The 13,847-nt window shown below is 49.7% G+C and overlaps 2 protein-coding genes across 2 annotated transcripts; one reads left to right on the plus strand and one right to left on the minus strand.

The window, feature by feature from the left end:
- Positions 1–702: 702 nt before the first annotated feature.
- On the minus strand, positions 703–2,629 carry LOC123086834 (serpin-ZXA). The gene is made up of 2 exons (XM_044508654.1): positions 1,924–2,629; positions 703–1,693 (listed from the first exon to the last, which is right to left on the minus strand). The coding sequence occupies exons 1-2, from the start codon at positions 2,338–2,340 to the stop codon at positions 902–904; spliced, it is 1,209 nt and encodes a 402-aa protein (XP_044364589.1). The 5' UTR covers positions 2,341–2,629; the 3' UTR covers positions 703–901.
- Positions 2,630–8,637: 6,008 nt separating this feature from the next.
- On the plus strand, positions 8,638–9,894 carry LOC123086835 (zinc finger protein 1-like). Its single transcript, XM_044508655.1, has one exon. It carries the CDS (start codon positions 8,647–8,649, stop codon positions 9,535–9,537), a length of 891 nt encoding a protein of 296 aa, XP_044364590.1. The 5' UTR covers positions 8,638–8,646; the 3' UTR covers positions 9,538–9,894.
- Positions 9,895–13,847: the final 3,953 nt, after the last annotated feature.

Consider the following 13,847-nt stretch of genomic DNA (forward strand, 5'->3'; position numbering starts at 1 on the left):
TCATGGAAGACGATGACGACATCTTGGACGTCGTATCCTTGTCAAAGGCATTGTCGGTTGTATTCGTAGCCACATTGTTCTGACTGCTCTAGGGAAAACCCTAGATCTAGGACTCTCGGACCAAACAATGACGGGGCTTTCGGGGTCGCCCTACCTTTTGGGGGCATCGTCATGGAGCAGGTGCTGACCAGAGGGGACAAAAGAAGGAGCGGTGTTGCATCTACAGTAGCGACGATGGCAGGTCTCAGCGGCGTGGTGCAGCAGAATCTTGGCGACGGACACGCGCAGGTGGTGGTAATGTTTGGCGTCGACGGCAGTATGACATGACAAGGTGAATTTGTCGATCGTTCCTAAAGGTGGAAGAGCGGAAGATGGCGGCGGCCGATTCTATAGCTTGTGCATGCAGCGCGTGGTGGTTTGCTAGATCGGTTGGTGCTCACGGCTGGCCGGTGGGCGGCTTAGTGAGGCCATCAGATTAGATGATGTGTGTTGATGCGAAGTCGGGGCACATCATCAAGTTTGTACGAGTAGCGAGTAGCGACTATGGTTGCGTGGAAGGTGGCTTCAGATTGATCGATGTACTTGTTTTGTCGAGTTACGTTGAATAATATGATAAAATGGCTTCATGTATCGCTTGATGCAGAAGTCAGGGGTTATCCTCCTTTCCAAAAGAAAAAAAGTATTAACTGGGGACAACTTAAGAAGACAGAAACATACATTTTTTTTCAAAACACATTATGTACATCAACCAAGCCACAAATCCAAAACCGAAATACCTAAATGAAGTCATACTTCGAAACCAGACACTGCATAGGTTTACTTCAATGATAGGAAGATTTCATGGTAAAACTCTTTACTCGCATGCGACATAAGCCCTTTCGCTGGTTCAAAAGCAGATGCACTATGCTGCAAGTAAAGGATTGACCACATGGCCAACAAACAACACCACACCAGTCAAATCTTCTCGGATCACGAACAGGAATGGGTGATCTGCGACAAAATCCATCTCCATTGGCGGGTCTAATGGCAGTGACATTAGCATAACCACTGCAGCCGTTGCGGCTGCAGCCTCTGTTCCTTCTTCATTCACTTCAACAAAGGACTTGTGGAAAACTGAGGAGATGTACAAATTCTGCTCCGCTGCTGAATCCACCATCTCCGAAAGATCGGCTTCACAGCTAAATGGGAGATGCAGTCCCAAACCTTTGAGCAAACTGGAAGCTTCGAATCCAAACGAAATCTTGAACTTGGGAAGCTTGAAATTTCTGACTAGGACCTTCTCAGTTGGGGTATGCTTCTCTAGGAACTCTGGTTCCGAGCTCACCTTTCCGGCCAAGTTCCAAAGACCGTCATTTGCTTCTGGGAGAAGTATGTACATGGAAAATTGCCTCATGTCCCCGCCTTGCCGGTAAGGAAGCTTGAGTACTTTCAAGTTGTCGTGAGACGAAAGATACTGCTCGTTTGTGCTAGACATGAATGATGCTTGTACTGAGCTCCCGTCAAGAAGGTGGAACTCGCCGTCTTTGGTCTTGGATGCATCAAACTCCTCTGTCCATGCTCCTTTGAAATAAAGGGCATTGCCAAGAACAAGTCTAGTGGTGCTGTCGACAGATCCATCCGGTAGGATCTCTTTGATGAGACCTGATGTGAGTTTCTCTACCCATGTGTTCACTTGACACGCAACTTCAGCAGCCTGGACCAAGACAAGACCAAACGCGTCGTTAAATAGTTTGTGCACTTCTCAAAATCATAAATGTTGTACATAATTTAGTTGTAGTTTCACCAAAATAAAAACAGGATTAGCAACATTTTCATAAAGCATCTCTGCTGTAAAATAGAATCACATAAAAAAACGGTAGTACTGTACAACTGATGCCGAACAGAACGACTAATTAACAGCATCGGACACATGCACATCATCACCTTAGTTTGGAAGTCGACGGAGTGGGTCTCGGCCTTGTACTTCCCAACGGCGACCTCCTTGAAGGACGACCTGAGCGGCGTCGACGTGTCGACGAAGACGCCGTTAGCGAACGCGACGCGCGGACCGCCCTCGACCGATGCGTCGGCGAGCACCAGCTGCACCACCTGCTGGGCGAGCGCGTGGAGGCTCTCCGCCTCGCCGGGCCCTTCGGCACCGAGTGTAGCGGCCAGCTGATCGCGGGTGGCACCGCCCGCGCCGGCGGCGACGAGGCTGAGCGCGACGTGGAGAGAGAGCGGGGAGAAGGCTGCGTTGCCGGCGGCACCGTCGGCGTTGGAGGGCGAGGAGATGGCGGAGGCGAGGCGGAGTGCAAAGCGCGTCTGGTGGGCGACGGAGAGGCGGATGTCGGCGGCTGCCATTGCAGGGGCCAGAGGGGGCGCTGTGACGATGGTTTTCTTTGGTTGGTTAGACTGCTGCTGCGAGTGAGAGCGGTCGGTGAATTTAGGGGCGAAGGCGTACTGGTGTTTGATTGATGTCTGAACGGCAATGGAACGAACGGCGAGAAGCCGCGTGTGCGTGGTCAGGTTGGGGTGGGGGCACACGCTGCCTCCGGCCTCCAGCGAGAAGCTGCCGTGCGCTCGGCGTGAGTGAGGATAGCCTTTTAAAATGTAGGAAGACTGTGGAGGAGCTAGAGATGAACGTCACGCGATTTCTACGTGGTCAGAACGCAGAAGCTACAAGAAGGGGGGCACTTGTGCGATCCCCTTCAGAGGAGAGAAACGGCCTTAACCAAGCTAGGATGACACAGCCAGCGTATTCTTCTATCAAATTTCACAAAGGATCGGGGCTATACATACGCAATTCTGTCGCTGAACAATTGTCAAGTGCATTTCAGAGCCCTGACCGAGGGGATAAAGCCTCGTCGTCGCTCTCCACCCACAAATTCTATGGGTATCAAGAACCTCTTGCCAGACACACCCTCGACACTTATTATCGTTGTACCCCTTGCTGGTGAAATCCGAGACTTCGTCCTATGTATTTGTGCTGCTGCATACCTGCCAAGTCAAGGCTAGACAGGACCAGAGCAACTTATCGATCAGCAAAATCACCCAGAGGCAGAGTAGACTCTTTTTTTTCTTTGCGAAAAGGACCCTGGCATTAAAAGAAACACCAAACAGTACAAAGCACCTCAACAAAAATGAAAATTACCATGAAATCTTTGAGATGCCCTTCGTCTTCAACCTCCAGACCGTGTCGACCTGACGTAGTTGGATGAGGACGGAAAGTCGCCGAACGGGTCAAGAAGACCACATCCGTCCCGAAGATGAAGGAGGAAGAACCGTCGATAAAGCTCATTGACGATCCAGAGATACCCACAGCCAGAAGAAGTCTTCAAGAACCACACCACTCCCACGAGCTTCTCGACGTCGCAGTCGAGATGGTGCTGAAGTCGGGGAGACTTTATTGGACAAGACGCCGCCACCACCACCTGAACACCGTCCCACCAAACCTTAACCCTAAAACCAGAAAATGGAGCCCTCCCGTCGACAGGAGCTGAGATCCACTCCGTCTCCATGGCCCAAAGGCCACAGAAGCGTGGCAGGTCAGCGGCGCCGCCAACGGGAGGCGAGCAAACCCTAATTGCTTGTGCGTGTCTCTTGGTCAATATGAGCTTTTGTGAGGCAGAGTAGACACTGATCATGAATTTCACGTCTCCTCTAATTTGTTTCTGTTGGTTCCTTAGGGTGTGTTTGGTTCGGAAACGAAGTGTCATGGAATGTCATGGTTCTGTTCCATTGGAATGGAATGGTTCCATCTCTGTATTTGGTATAATAATAGAGTGGAATGGAATGGTTCCGTCTCAGTGTTTGGTTGATGGAATGGAATGGAATGAAAGTTGTTCAAAATTGACAGTATGTTTAGTAGCATTTCATTTAAATTCCAAAATAACATTTTATTTGTAATTTGCTTCACAACATTCCAGATATACGACATAGTAGTCTATATATACGCAATCATATTCGTATATTTACTGACATTACTGACAAAATGTAAAAGGAAAGAACAAGCATGTACACATTGACATCAAAATTTGTCACGAATGTCAACAAATATAGGCAGGAACAATTGCAAAAGGTTGCCGCCTGAGCACTGGAAGGCGGCCACCGTCGCTCGCATATATGGCTGCTGCCTGAGCACTAGATGGAAGCGCCCCTCTTCCCGGCCTTGGCCACACACTCGCCGGTGCAATCCACATCAGCCGCCATGCACATGCTCTCCAATTGTCGTTTGAGCGCTGGACGCCACCGCTTTTCTTCCCGGCGTGAGCCCCGCACCTGCCGTCCCCGCTGTCGGCCGTCTTCCTGGCCTTGGCCCCGCACCCGCCGCCTCCGATGTAACCCTTCTTCCCTGCGTCGGCCGCGCACCCGTCGCCCCACTGCTGCCGCCTAAGAACTGCACACTCGCGCTCGTCGCCCGCCTGCCCCGTGCACCCGCTGCTCGCCGCCCGCCAGCCGATTCAGGAGGAGACGAGGGAGAGGAGTGGCCGGCGACGCGGATCCAGGAGAGGAGCGTCCGGCGGCGCAGATCCAAGGAGGGACCGGCCAGCGATGCGGATCCAGGAGAGGAGCGTCCGGCGGCGCAGATCCAAGGAGGGACCGGCCGACGGCACGGATCGAGGGAGAGAGCAGATCGAGAGTGCCTCAAGCACGCGAGAGAGAGGGCTTCGTGCGAGAGAGGAGGCACGAGCGACGGTTCCGCGTGGTCCGCTCGATTTGGAGAGATCGCTTGGTTCTGGATCTGAGCGGAATATTCGGTGGATGGGAACGAGTGGGTTTAGTTCCAGTTACAAACCAAACACTAGAACGTGGGTCAGGGACGGGTCCGACCCGTTACATTCCAGTTGGTTTCTAAAACCAAACGCATCTTTAAAGAATGTTTTTTTAGATGGAATCATGCATTCCATTACGCAGTAGGCATAGCCAAACCATTGGCCAGAATCATCAACACATCATCAGGTGCACACGCAGGCCACAAGCGACTGGGTTCATGCCTATAGCCCATTACAACCCAAAGCTGCAAGAGCATGGGCTACTTTATTACAAGTACATCATGTACATGGTGCACAGTGGAAGCTAGCATCACCAAAATTTACACGATTTAGGGGATTTTTTTAATGAGAGATGCCAAGTTCGTCAAAAGGTCCACTTTTTTTGTCCAGATGTTTAAAAGGTACACCTATACTATGCAATAATAAGGAATCTAAAGCCATTATGCTATTCAAGGCCCAACTTGGCCCATCAGACCCACTCTATATATGAATGAACACTAGATTACACGGGCGCAAGAAACTCCAACCTGTTTCTATTTTGTTCTTTTCTCACTTTTTCTTTTCATTTTTTGCTTTCTGTTTTTTCTTTTATTTATACTTTAGACTATTATATATATATATATATATATATATATATATATATATATATATATATATATATATATATATATATATATATAGTGTTACTATTTATCACCCAGGGGCAGAATAAGTTATTCTTCACCCGAGGTAATCTTACGATCATTTCATAATTAAATTACGTTTGGAATTCAAATAGTTACATTCCTATTGATTCACTACGTAAAATTTGACATAAGAAAATAAAAATATAGGTCATAAGACAAGAAAATTTGCAGTTTATGTGTATTTTAGACTATGTTTTTATGTTTGTAATTTTACATAACATAAAATATTTTTTACAGCGATTATATATTTTCTTACGGTCTCTTTTTGCGTCGGAAATAAGACAAAACTTACGAAACGTAAAATTATGATGCATTGATGGTAAAATAGAGGGGGGGTGAAGAATAACTATTCCTCACCCAGGGTGACGAATAGCGCGACCCTATATATATATATATATATATATATATATATATATATATATATATATATATATATATATATATATATATAACGAAAAGTACTCTTAGGAAACATTTCAATTTTTTTGACAGGTATTTCAAAAATGTTGAAGAAGTATTTGAAAAAATCTTGAGCAAGTATTTAAAAAAATTTGAACAAGTATTACCAAAATGTTGAACAAGTATTTGAAAAAAAATGTTAAACATGTATAAAAAAATGTTGAAAAATTATTTCAATGTTTTTGAATACTATTTGAAAAAAGGAGAAGGAAAAAAGAAAATCAAAAAATTGGAGAATAAAAAAATCCGAAAGAACAAAGAAAACCAAAAAAACCAAAAAATGGAAAAATAAACCCGAAAACAAAATGCAAAAAGGGATGAAAAATGGAGAATAAAAAATAAAAGGAATAAAAGAAAACAATGAAAAAATCCGGCTCAAATGGCCTCAAGTAGGGCCCGCACCTTCCACTTACCAAGGTTGCGGCTTGGACGGAGTGGATAGCAACGCGCGTGAACTCCCCTTAGACCAGGGATCGATTCCTGACCTTTAGCGAGACATCCCGCAGCGATCGCTTAATGCGATAAATACTCGCTGCGAGATTACATTATTATAAGTAGTTTCTAAAAGAAAACTCTAGATTGCACTGTTCAGTCTTAGAAACATTTATTCCTCGTCGTATCTTCTTGCTATATTGGCATATTGAATTTCCCGCCATTCACGTACACGTTGGTGCCAACTGTAGCATGTATGCAAAAAAGCTCGCGGGCCGGTGCATATGCCCACCGCCACCGTCGCACGGAAAAAAAATATAAAACCAGGTCTCACGGTTAGCAGGTGAGACCCGCCCTGATGAATGACACGTGACATTCACAAATCACAAAGCATCTACCCATCCCTCGCTTATGGATCTCGCGTATAAAAACATAGTACACGCATGTGCGCTAACCCCGGTCAGTCCGCTGATTCCAGCTATGCACGAATCCATCATCCATGTGCCCGGAGGCAACCTCCCGTTACAAAGCAAGCATTAGCAAGCAACGTTCTGCATCGAGCAAATTCTGCACGCACAGCACAGGCCGGCACGCATGCATGTCTCTGCCGTGTTTGTTTGGCCACAGTTTAATCGAATTTTGCTTCACATGGAAAGAGCATATACAGCCTTCTTTAAGAGTACGCGTACGCCTAACTTTCCGTAACGGAAAAGAGGCGGACACCTTTGTTCTTGTTAGCATATGTGCCTGTCTGGTTCGATTTGTATGTTCGCCATTAATTCCACAGTCGATGTACGTACATATTTGTGGTGTATATGCGTACCTTATTCTACAGCTCTACCGATCGATCACGCGTACTGCACACCAACTCGATCGGTCGCACGGATATTTGTGGCGTAGTATCACCTACTGACCTAACGATTTCCGCGATGGATATACGACTAGCCTGACGACAGACTATACGAGTCGAATTCATATTGGGAGACCCGGTTTGAACAGCCACAGCTCATTGCCGTGTTTTTCTTCTTCTTTTTTTAATCAATTTCTGGCGAAACGTTGAGGTGACAGTACACGTGTCGCCAGCCAGTACCAGCTCGCTGCGGCGTTCAGGAGAAGTGTGAGCTGCTCTGCTCATCTGCTCTTTCCAGAAAGCCTTTCCTCTGCAGCCCCCAGATGGAGAAGCGTCGAGCCGGACACGGTCGCCATGTGAGTGCCCACCGCCTCCCAAGTGATATCCGGCCCGAGCTCTCCCTACCACGCGGCAGCTCCGCTCACGCACGCACAACACAAGGCCGTCGACCACGAACCAGCACACGGCGACGTACTCCACTCGCTACCTTTAGCTTGTCACTCCCCAAGTGGCCGTCGATCACTCACGGCGGTGAGGTAGCTTGACAGCGTAGCTAGAACTACAGGTGAACTGAAAAAAGGTTATTGGATCTATCTAGCGCTGCTGAGATTGGTCTGCGGAGGATTCTCATCTCAGAGAAGCGTAATTAAGCAGTCCATTTCAGAGTGATCGTGATCGAACGCGCAGCGCGATATTTGTTTAAAGCGGAGGCCAACGCACCAGATGCTTCCCTCTCTCACCCCGTGACATCACAGCGTGATCAACCATCCATTTGGCACACCACCCCGCTTCCATTACTACCGTAACTAGTTTATAATTGATCCAAGTTCCATTTTCCCAAGAATTCCATCTTTATGACTAGTCAGAATGGGAGTAATTTCACTAGTAACATCACACATTTCAATAAAAGATTGCTTATGTGGCAGCTAATTAATGAGGAGAGAGGAGTTTGTGGTAACTTAGCTAGTTACTGTAACATCACACATTTCAAGGCATAATGAGTCTATAGCCTAATAAATAAACTCTTTCATGATACCACTCATATGTTACTACCCACTATGAAAATAATAGCATAGATTAATAACATCGGCAAGTTACTACTTTATGTTACTCCCCACTGTAAACAGTCTCTTCCTCTTCACTGACCGTGAAATCTTATCAAGTTGTCCTTTCCACGACTGGGCAGAGAACAAGTCCTCTCTCACTTACTCTTCTTCACTGACGTCTGACCGTGAATCTTATCAAGTTCTAGACCCCAAAACAGCCGAATCATCGTCATAATCAAAGTCATCTCCCTCATCTCCCCCTATTCTTTTCGCACCACTTGGAAGCCTCCTCGTCCCTGCTTTCTAGTTGACCAAATGCTCTTCCAACTAACTCTTCCTCCCTCCCATTGCTTAGTCCCAAAGAACCAACCACCACTTCCTCACTCGGTCTCTCTCTAATACACACACACACACACACACTGATGCATACACACACCAACAAACCACTGCATCACCACCAACGACTTCCCTACCACTACTCGCTCACCTCTCTCCCTCCCTTGTATAAAACCACCACCGGTTGCCCCGCCCTCTCCACCCACTCACCACTGCTCCATCACACACTTCCAGTAGCTAACTTAACTACTGCCCACCACTCTTCCTTCGTGCCAGAGAGAATCAGCAAGGCACGTTCTTGCGTGTGTTGGATCGGCGTACGTGCGTGCATGGCGGTGGACGCGGTTCGCGACGCGGCGGCGATGGTGAGCGAGGAGGAAGAGGAGGGGCAGCTGCGGTGCGACGAGGGGTGGGGCAAGCGGAGGCGCCCGAGGCGCCAGCGGCAGCGCGCGCCCAGCGAGGAGGAGCACCTCGCGCTCAGCCTCCTCATGCTGGCGCGCGGCCACCGCGACCGGCACCTGCTCCCGTCGTCCTCGCCGGCGCAGGAGCACCGCTGCTCCGTGTGCGGCAAGGGGTTCCCGTCCTACCAGGCCCTCGGCGGGCACAAGGCGAGCCACCGCCCGAAGCCGGCCCCCGCCGGCGCGGACGAGCCCGCTGCCACGGCGGCGGCCTCGCCCGCCGCGTCCTCGTCAACCACGTCCAGCGGCGCGGGCGGAGGTGGCAGGGTGCACGAGTGCTCCGTCTGCAAGAAGACTTTCCCGACCGGGCAGGCGCTGGGCGGGCACAAGCGGTGCCACTACGAGGGCCCCGTCGGCGCCTCCGCGGTCGCGAGCCGAGGGTTCGACCTGAACCTGCCGGCGCTGCCGGACATCGTCACCGAGCGCGAGCGGTGCATGCCGGCGCCGGCCGACGACTACGAGGAGGAGGTGCTCATCCCGCTGGCGTTCAAGAAGCCGAGGCTGATGATCCCGGCATAACCAAATCATCAAAGAATTTTTCAATCATCAACGGCCAGTTGATGAGTGAATCCCGTCGGTGTGTATTCTTTTGGATTGCTTATGCTCGGCTGGCTGGTGATACGTACTCCCTCCGTCCGGAAATACTTGTCCTGAAAATAAAGAAAATGAATGTATCTATAACTAAAATAAGTCTAGATACATCCATTTCTAGAACAAGTATTTCCGGACGGAGGGAGTACACACGTAGTACCTCCTGCTTGCCAGCCAGCCAGTGGAGTGTAGAGGTCGATCGAGCTGGCCATCGATTGGTGTAGTACATATCTCTCTATATTTTCCATATAGTACGTAATGCATCTCAGTAGATCGCTTCTTTCATTGATTAATTTGTTTGGCGTACGTAATAACACAATTCAACGAGATTGATATGGTATACAGAGAGTACAACTAATTCTTCCATGTACTACACCAGACTAGCTAGTAGTACTAGCAGTTGGGTAAAGACCGACTGACCAGCAATGAAATGTGCAGTTGCTTGCCGTGTCGGCCACTCTCGTCGTGTGTGCGCCGCTAGACGCTACTGGTAGCTTTGTCCGAACTTCCGAATTCAATCTTGGCCACCAAAACATCTCGATCAGGAAGTAGCACTAGTTGGCTGTCTCTCTCTAGAATCGATCATTGGCCGGCCGTCGGCATGGTGAAGGATATGAACGCAGCGTGAGCGGACCGGCCGGGGCAAAGTGGCAGTTCAGCGACCAGGCACGCACCGGGCGGCAGGTGCAAGGGGAATGTCGATGGAAGATGCGGAGACCGGAGCTGTTTCCACCGAAAATGATACGAAGAAGTAGACAGCTGAAGGTGCCACCACAACGGTGCAGCATGGGACATTTTCTAGAGGCGGCGATCGATTATTCGGTGAAAGTCGTGGCACATCATGGCCGGGATGAGCTTAAGTAAGGTGGATCACATGCGGAGTCCAGGCCCCTCCCGTATGCCCGGTTGCAGCTTTGCCATGTTCGAAGATTGACAATCAGGCTCAAGCTGCCCCGGCCTTGTATTTTCAAACGTGAGGAAGACTGATAGGGACTACTTGTGGATCTACTAAGCAGTGGCGATTATCTGGGATACAAGCTTGATCCAGTACACGAATGGCGAAGGAAGAACTAGGGTTCAAAAGCAGGAAAAGTAGGTAGCCGCCGGGTTCGCCTTGATCCTCTGGATACCTCTCCCTGGTGATGCGGTTGAGGATAAGTAGTAGCCTGGCTGGGCCTATTGGACCCACTCTGGCCCAACCACTCTTGCGTTGGCCTTGGGCTGTTGGCGAGGCCGGCCCTGACCTGGTCCGTCGCTGATGGTCCGTGGGGCCGGTATGTCAGGAGAAGGGGCGCCGACATCCCCCCCTTCTTGTGTTGAGGCTTGACCCCAAGCCTCCGCCTGAGGAAACTTGTCGAAGAGTGCGACCTTGTCCTCCCAGGTGGTGCCCAGCGAGGATTCAGGTGACCACTGCACCTGGACTTGCTCGATCATTGCGCCCGCCGTCTTGCGCCAACGTGTTTGAATGATCGCCACGGGTACAGCCTTCGTGTCCTGTTCCGCCGGCAGATGTGTCGACGCCTCCATGCCTGGGCGAAGAGCTCGATGCAGCAAAGAGACGTGGAAGACCGGATGCACCATGGCTTCAGGAGGTAGCTGCAGCTTGTAAGCAACGTCATTTACCTTGGCGATGATGGAGAAAGGCCCAAAGAACTTGAAGGAGAGTTTGTGATTCGCCCGTGGTGCGACTGAAGCTTGGATGTACGGTTGCAGCTTGAGGTAAACTTCGTCCCCCACCTCGAATTGCCTCCACGAGCGCTTCTTGTCAGCCTGCGTCTTCATGCATTGGCGTGCCCTATTCAAATGCTGCTGGAGGATGTTCTGAATGACAATTCTTTCTTCTAACCAAGACTGCAACGATTGCACTAAACAGTTCTCCGAGGCCGTGACGCCCCACTGGCGTGGTTCATAACCAAACAAGGCTTTGAATGGGGACATCCCAATAGCTGAGTGGTGAGATGAGTTGTACCAGAATTGTGCCATAGGTATCGAGTAGCTCCAGCGCTTTGGGCAAGCTTGTGTGAAACACCGAAGATATGTTTCCAGACACTGATTGACGCGCTCCGTTTACCCGTCCATTTGTGGGTGATTGGCTGTATTGAGGCGAAGCTCGGAACCAGCGTGCTTGAAAAGCTCTTGCCAAAAATGGCTGGTGAAGACCGGATCACGATCCGAGACAATTGCACCCGGCAATCCATGTAGCTTGTAAATCTGGTTCATGAAGAGGAGGGCCACTTTGGTGGCAGTGTAGGGGTGTGCCAATGGGAGGAAATGCGCGAACTTGGTGCGCTTGTCCACAATCACCAGGAGACAGTTGAACTGAGCTGATTGCGGGAGCCCATCGATGAAATCCATGGATATCATCTCCCAAGGAGCCGTGGGAATGGGAAGTGGCTGAAGAAGTCCTAGTGAACCGCACGATCTGGTTTCGCTTGTTGGCAAATTGGGCAACAACGAATGTATTGGTGGATGTGTGTCTTCATCTTTGGCCATGCAAATAGGCGTCTGATACGGCGGTAAGTGGTTGGGATCCCGGAGTGACCTCCCATAGGGCTGTTATGGAAGGCGCCGATGATGCGCTGTTGCAGTGCTGTTGAGCCACCAAGCCAAATTCGGCCACGGAAACAAAGAATCCCTTGAGTAAGAGAGAAACGGTCCTTCGGGTCGGCCCGGATGGCGAGCTGCTCCAAGAGCTTCTGCGCTTGGGGATTAGAGTTGTAGCTGGTCACAACATCATCCAGCCATGCTGGTTGGCAGGAGCTGACAACAGCTAACATCTCTGTTGGTTCAGCTCTTGACAGAGCATCTGCTGCGTTGTTATCTGCCCCTTTTTTGTATCTGATGGAGTATTGGAGGCCAAACAACTTTGTGAAAGCTTTTTGCTGCCATGGTGTTGAGAGCCGTTGTTCCTCTAAGTGAATCAAGCTTTTCTGATCGGTCAGGATGGTGAATTCTCCATGTTGCAGGTACGGGCGCCATTGGTCCACAACTACTATTACTGCCAAGTATTCTTTCTCGTACGTGGATAGTCCTTGATAGCGCGGGGCCAATGCTTTGCTCATGAAAGCTATCGGATGCCCTCCTTGTTGTAACACTGCTCCTATCCCTCGGTCGCTGGCGTCCGTTTCCACACAGAATGGCTTGGTAAAGTCTGGCAAAGCGAGGACCGGAGCTGTGGTGAGCTGAGTCTTGAGGAGTTGAAATGCCGTTTCTGTGTGCTGAGTCCACACAAACGGTACCCCCTTTTTGAGGAGATTGAACAGTGGGCGCGCAATGACACCAAAGTTGCGCACAAAGCGCCTGTAGTAGCCAGCTAGTCCCAGAAAGCTGCGCACCTCCTTGACATTAGTTGGTGTCTTCCATTCCGAGACTGCTTTAATCTTGGTTGGATCCGTGGCTACGCCCTCCGCACTGACTACATGTCCCAGATATGTCACTTTGCGTTGGCCGAAGGCACACTTGCTGAATTTAACTTTCCACTGATCTCTGAGGAGTAGTTCAAGGACCTGCCGCAGGTGTTTGATGTGGTCATGCAGTGTACGGCTGAAGACCAAAATGTTGTCGAAGAAGAGCAGCACACAATGGCGGAGAAGTGGGTGCAAAGTATTGGTGAATCGTTGAATGTTCCCGGTCCACCTGCCAGCCCGAAAGAAACCACACGGAATTCATAATGGCCCGAGTGTGTGTGGAATGCTGTCTTGTACCCCTCCCCTTCAGCGAGCCTGATTTGGTGGTAGCCTGCCCGCAGATCTAGTTTGGAGAACCAACAGGCACCATGCAGCTCGTCTAACAACTCTTCAATGACTGGTATGGGAATTTTTGTGATGCACGTAATGGCATTCAGGTGACGATAGTCGACGCAGAGCCTCCAGGTTCCGTCCTTCTTTTTGACCAGAATGACAGGAGAAGCGAAAGGACTGTTGCTTTTCTATATCACTCCGGTACGCAACAACTCTGCCACTTGACACTCGATTTCGTCCTTGTGTTTCGGCTTGTGACGATACGGACGTATGTTGAACGGCTGCACGCCTGGAATAAGAGGAATGTGGTGATCACACTCGCGCCGTGGGGGCAATTCCGTTGGTTCCTCAAAGAGATCAGGAAATTCAGCAAGGATCTGTTGGAGAGCTTCTGGAGTGTCTGTGCTTTGCTCACCGTCCAGTTCCACTGTGTGTAATTGCACCATGTAAGCCACTGCATTGTTATTCCACAATCCTTGTAATTGCAGACTATTGATG

Source organism: Triticum aestivum, chromosome 4A (assembly GCF_018294505.1).
Source record: "Triticum aestivum cultivar Chinese Spring chromosome 4A, IWGSC CS RefSeq v2.1, whole genome shotgun sequence".
Lineage (NCBI taxonomy): Eukaryota > Viridiplantae > Streptophyta > Magnoliopsida > Poales > Poaceae > Triticum > Triticum aestivum.

Bases quoted from the DNA above. Each gene is read 5' to 3' on its own strand.
- LOC123086835 (XM_044508655.1), top strand. From the start codon at position 8,647: ATGCATACACACACCAACAAACCACTGCATCACCACCAACGACTTCCC.
- LOC123086834 (XM_044508654.1), bottom strand. From the start codon at position 2,340: ATGGCAGCCGCCGACATCCGCCTCTCCGTCGCCCACCAGACGCGCTTT. The intron at 1,694-1,923 runs GTGATGATGTGC...GTCTTGGTCCAG, and splicing joins CCGTCGACTTCCAAACTAAG to GCTGCTGAAGTTGCGTGTCA.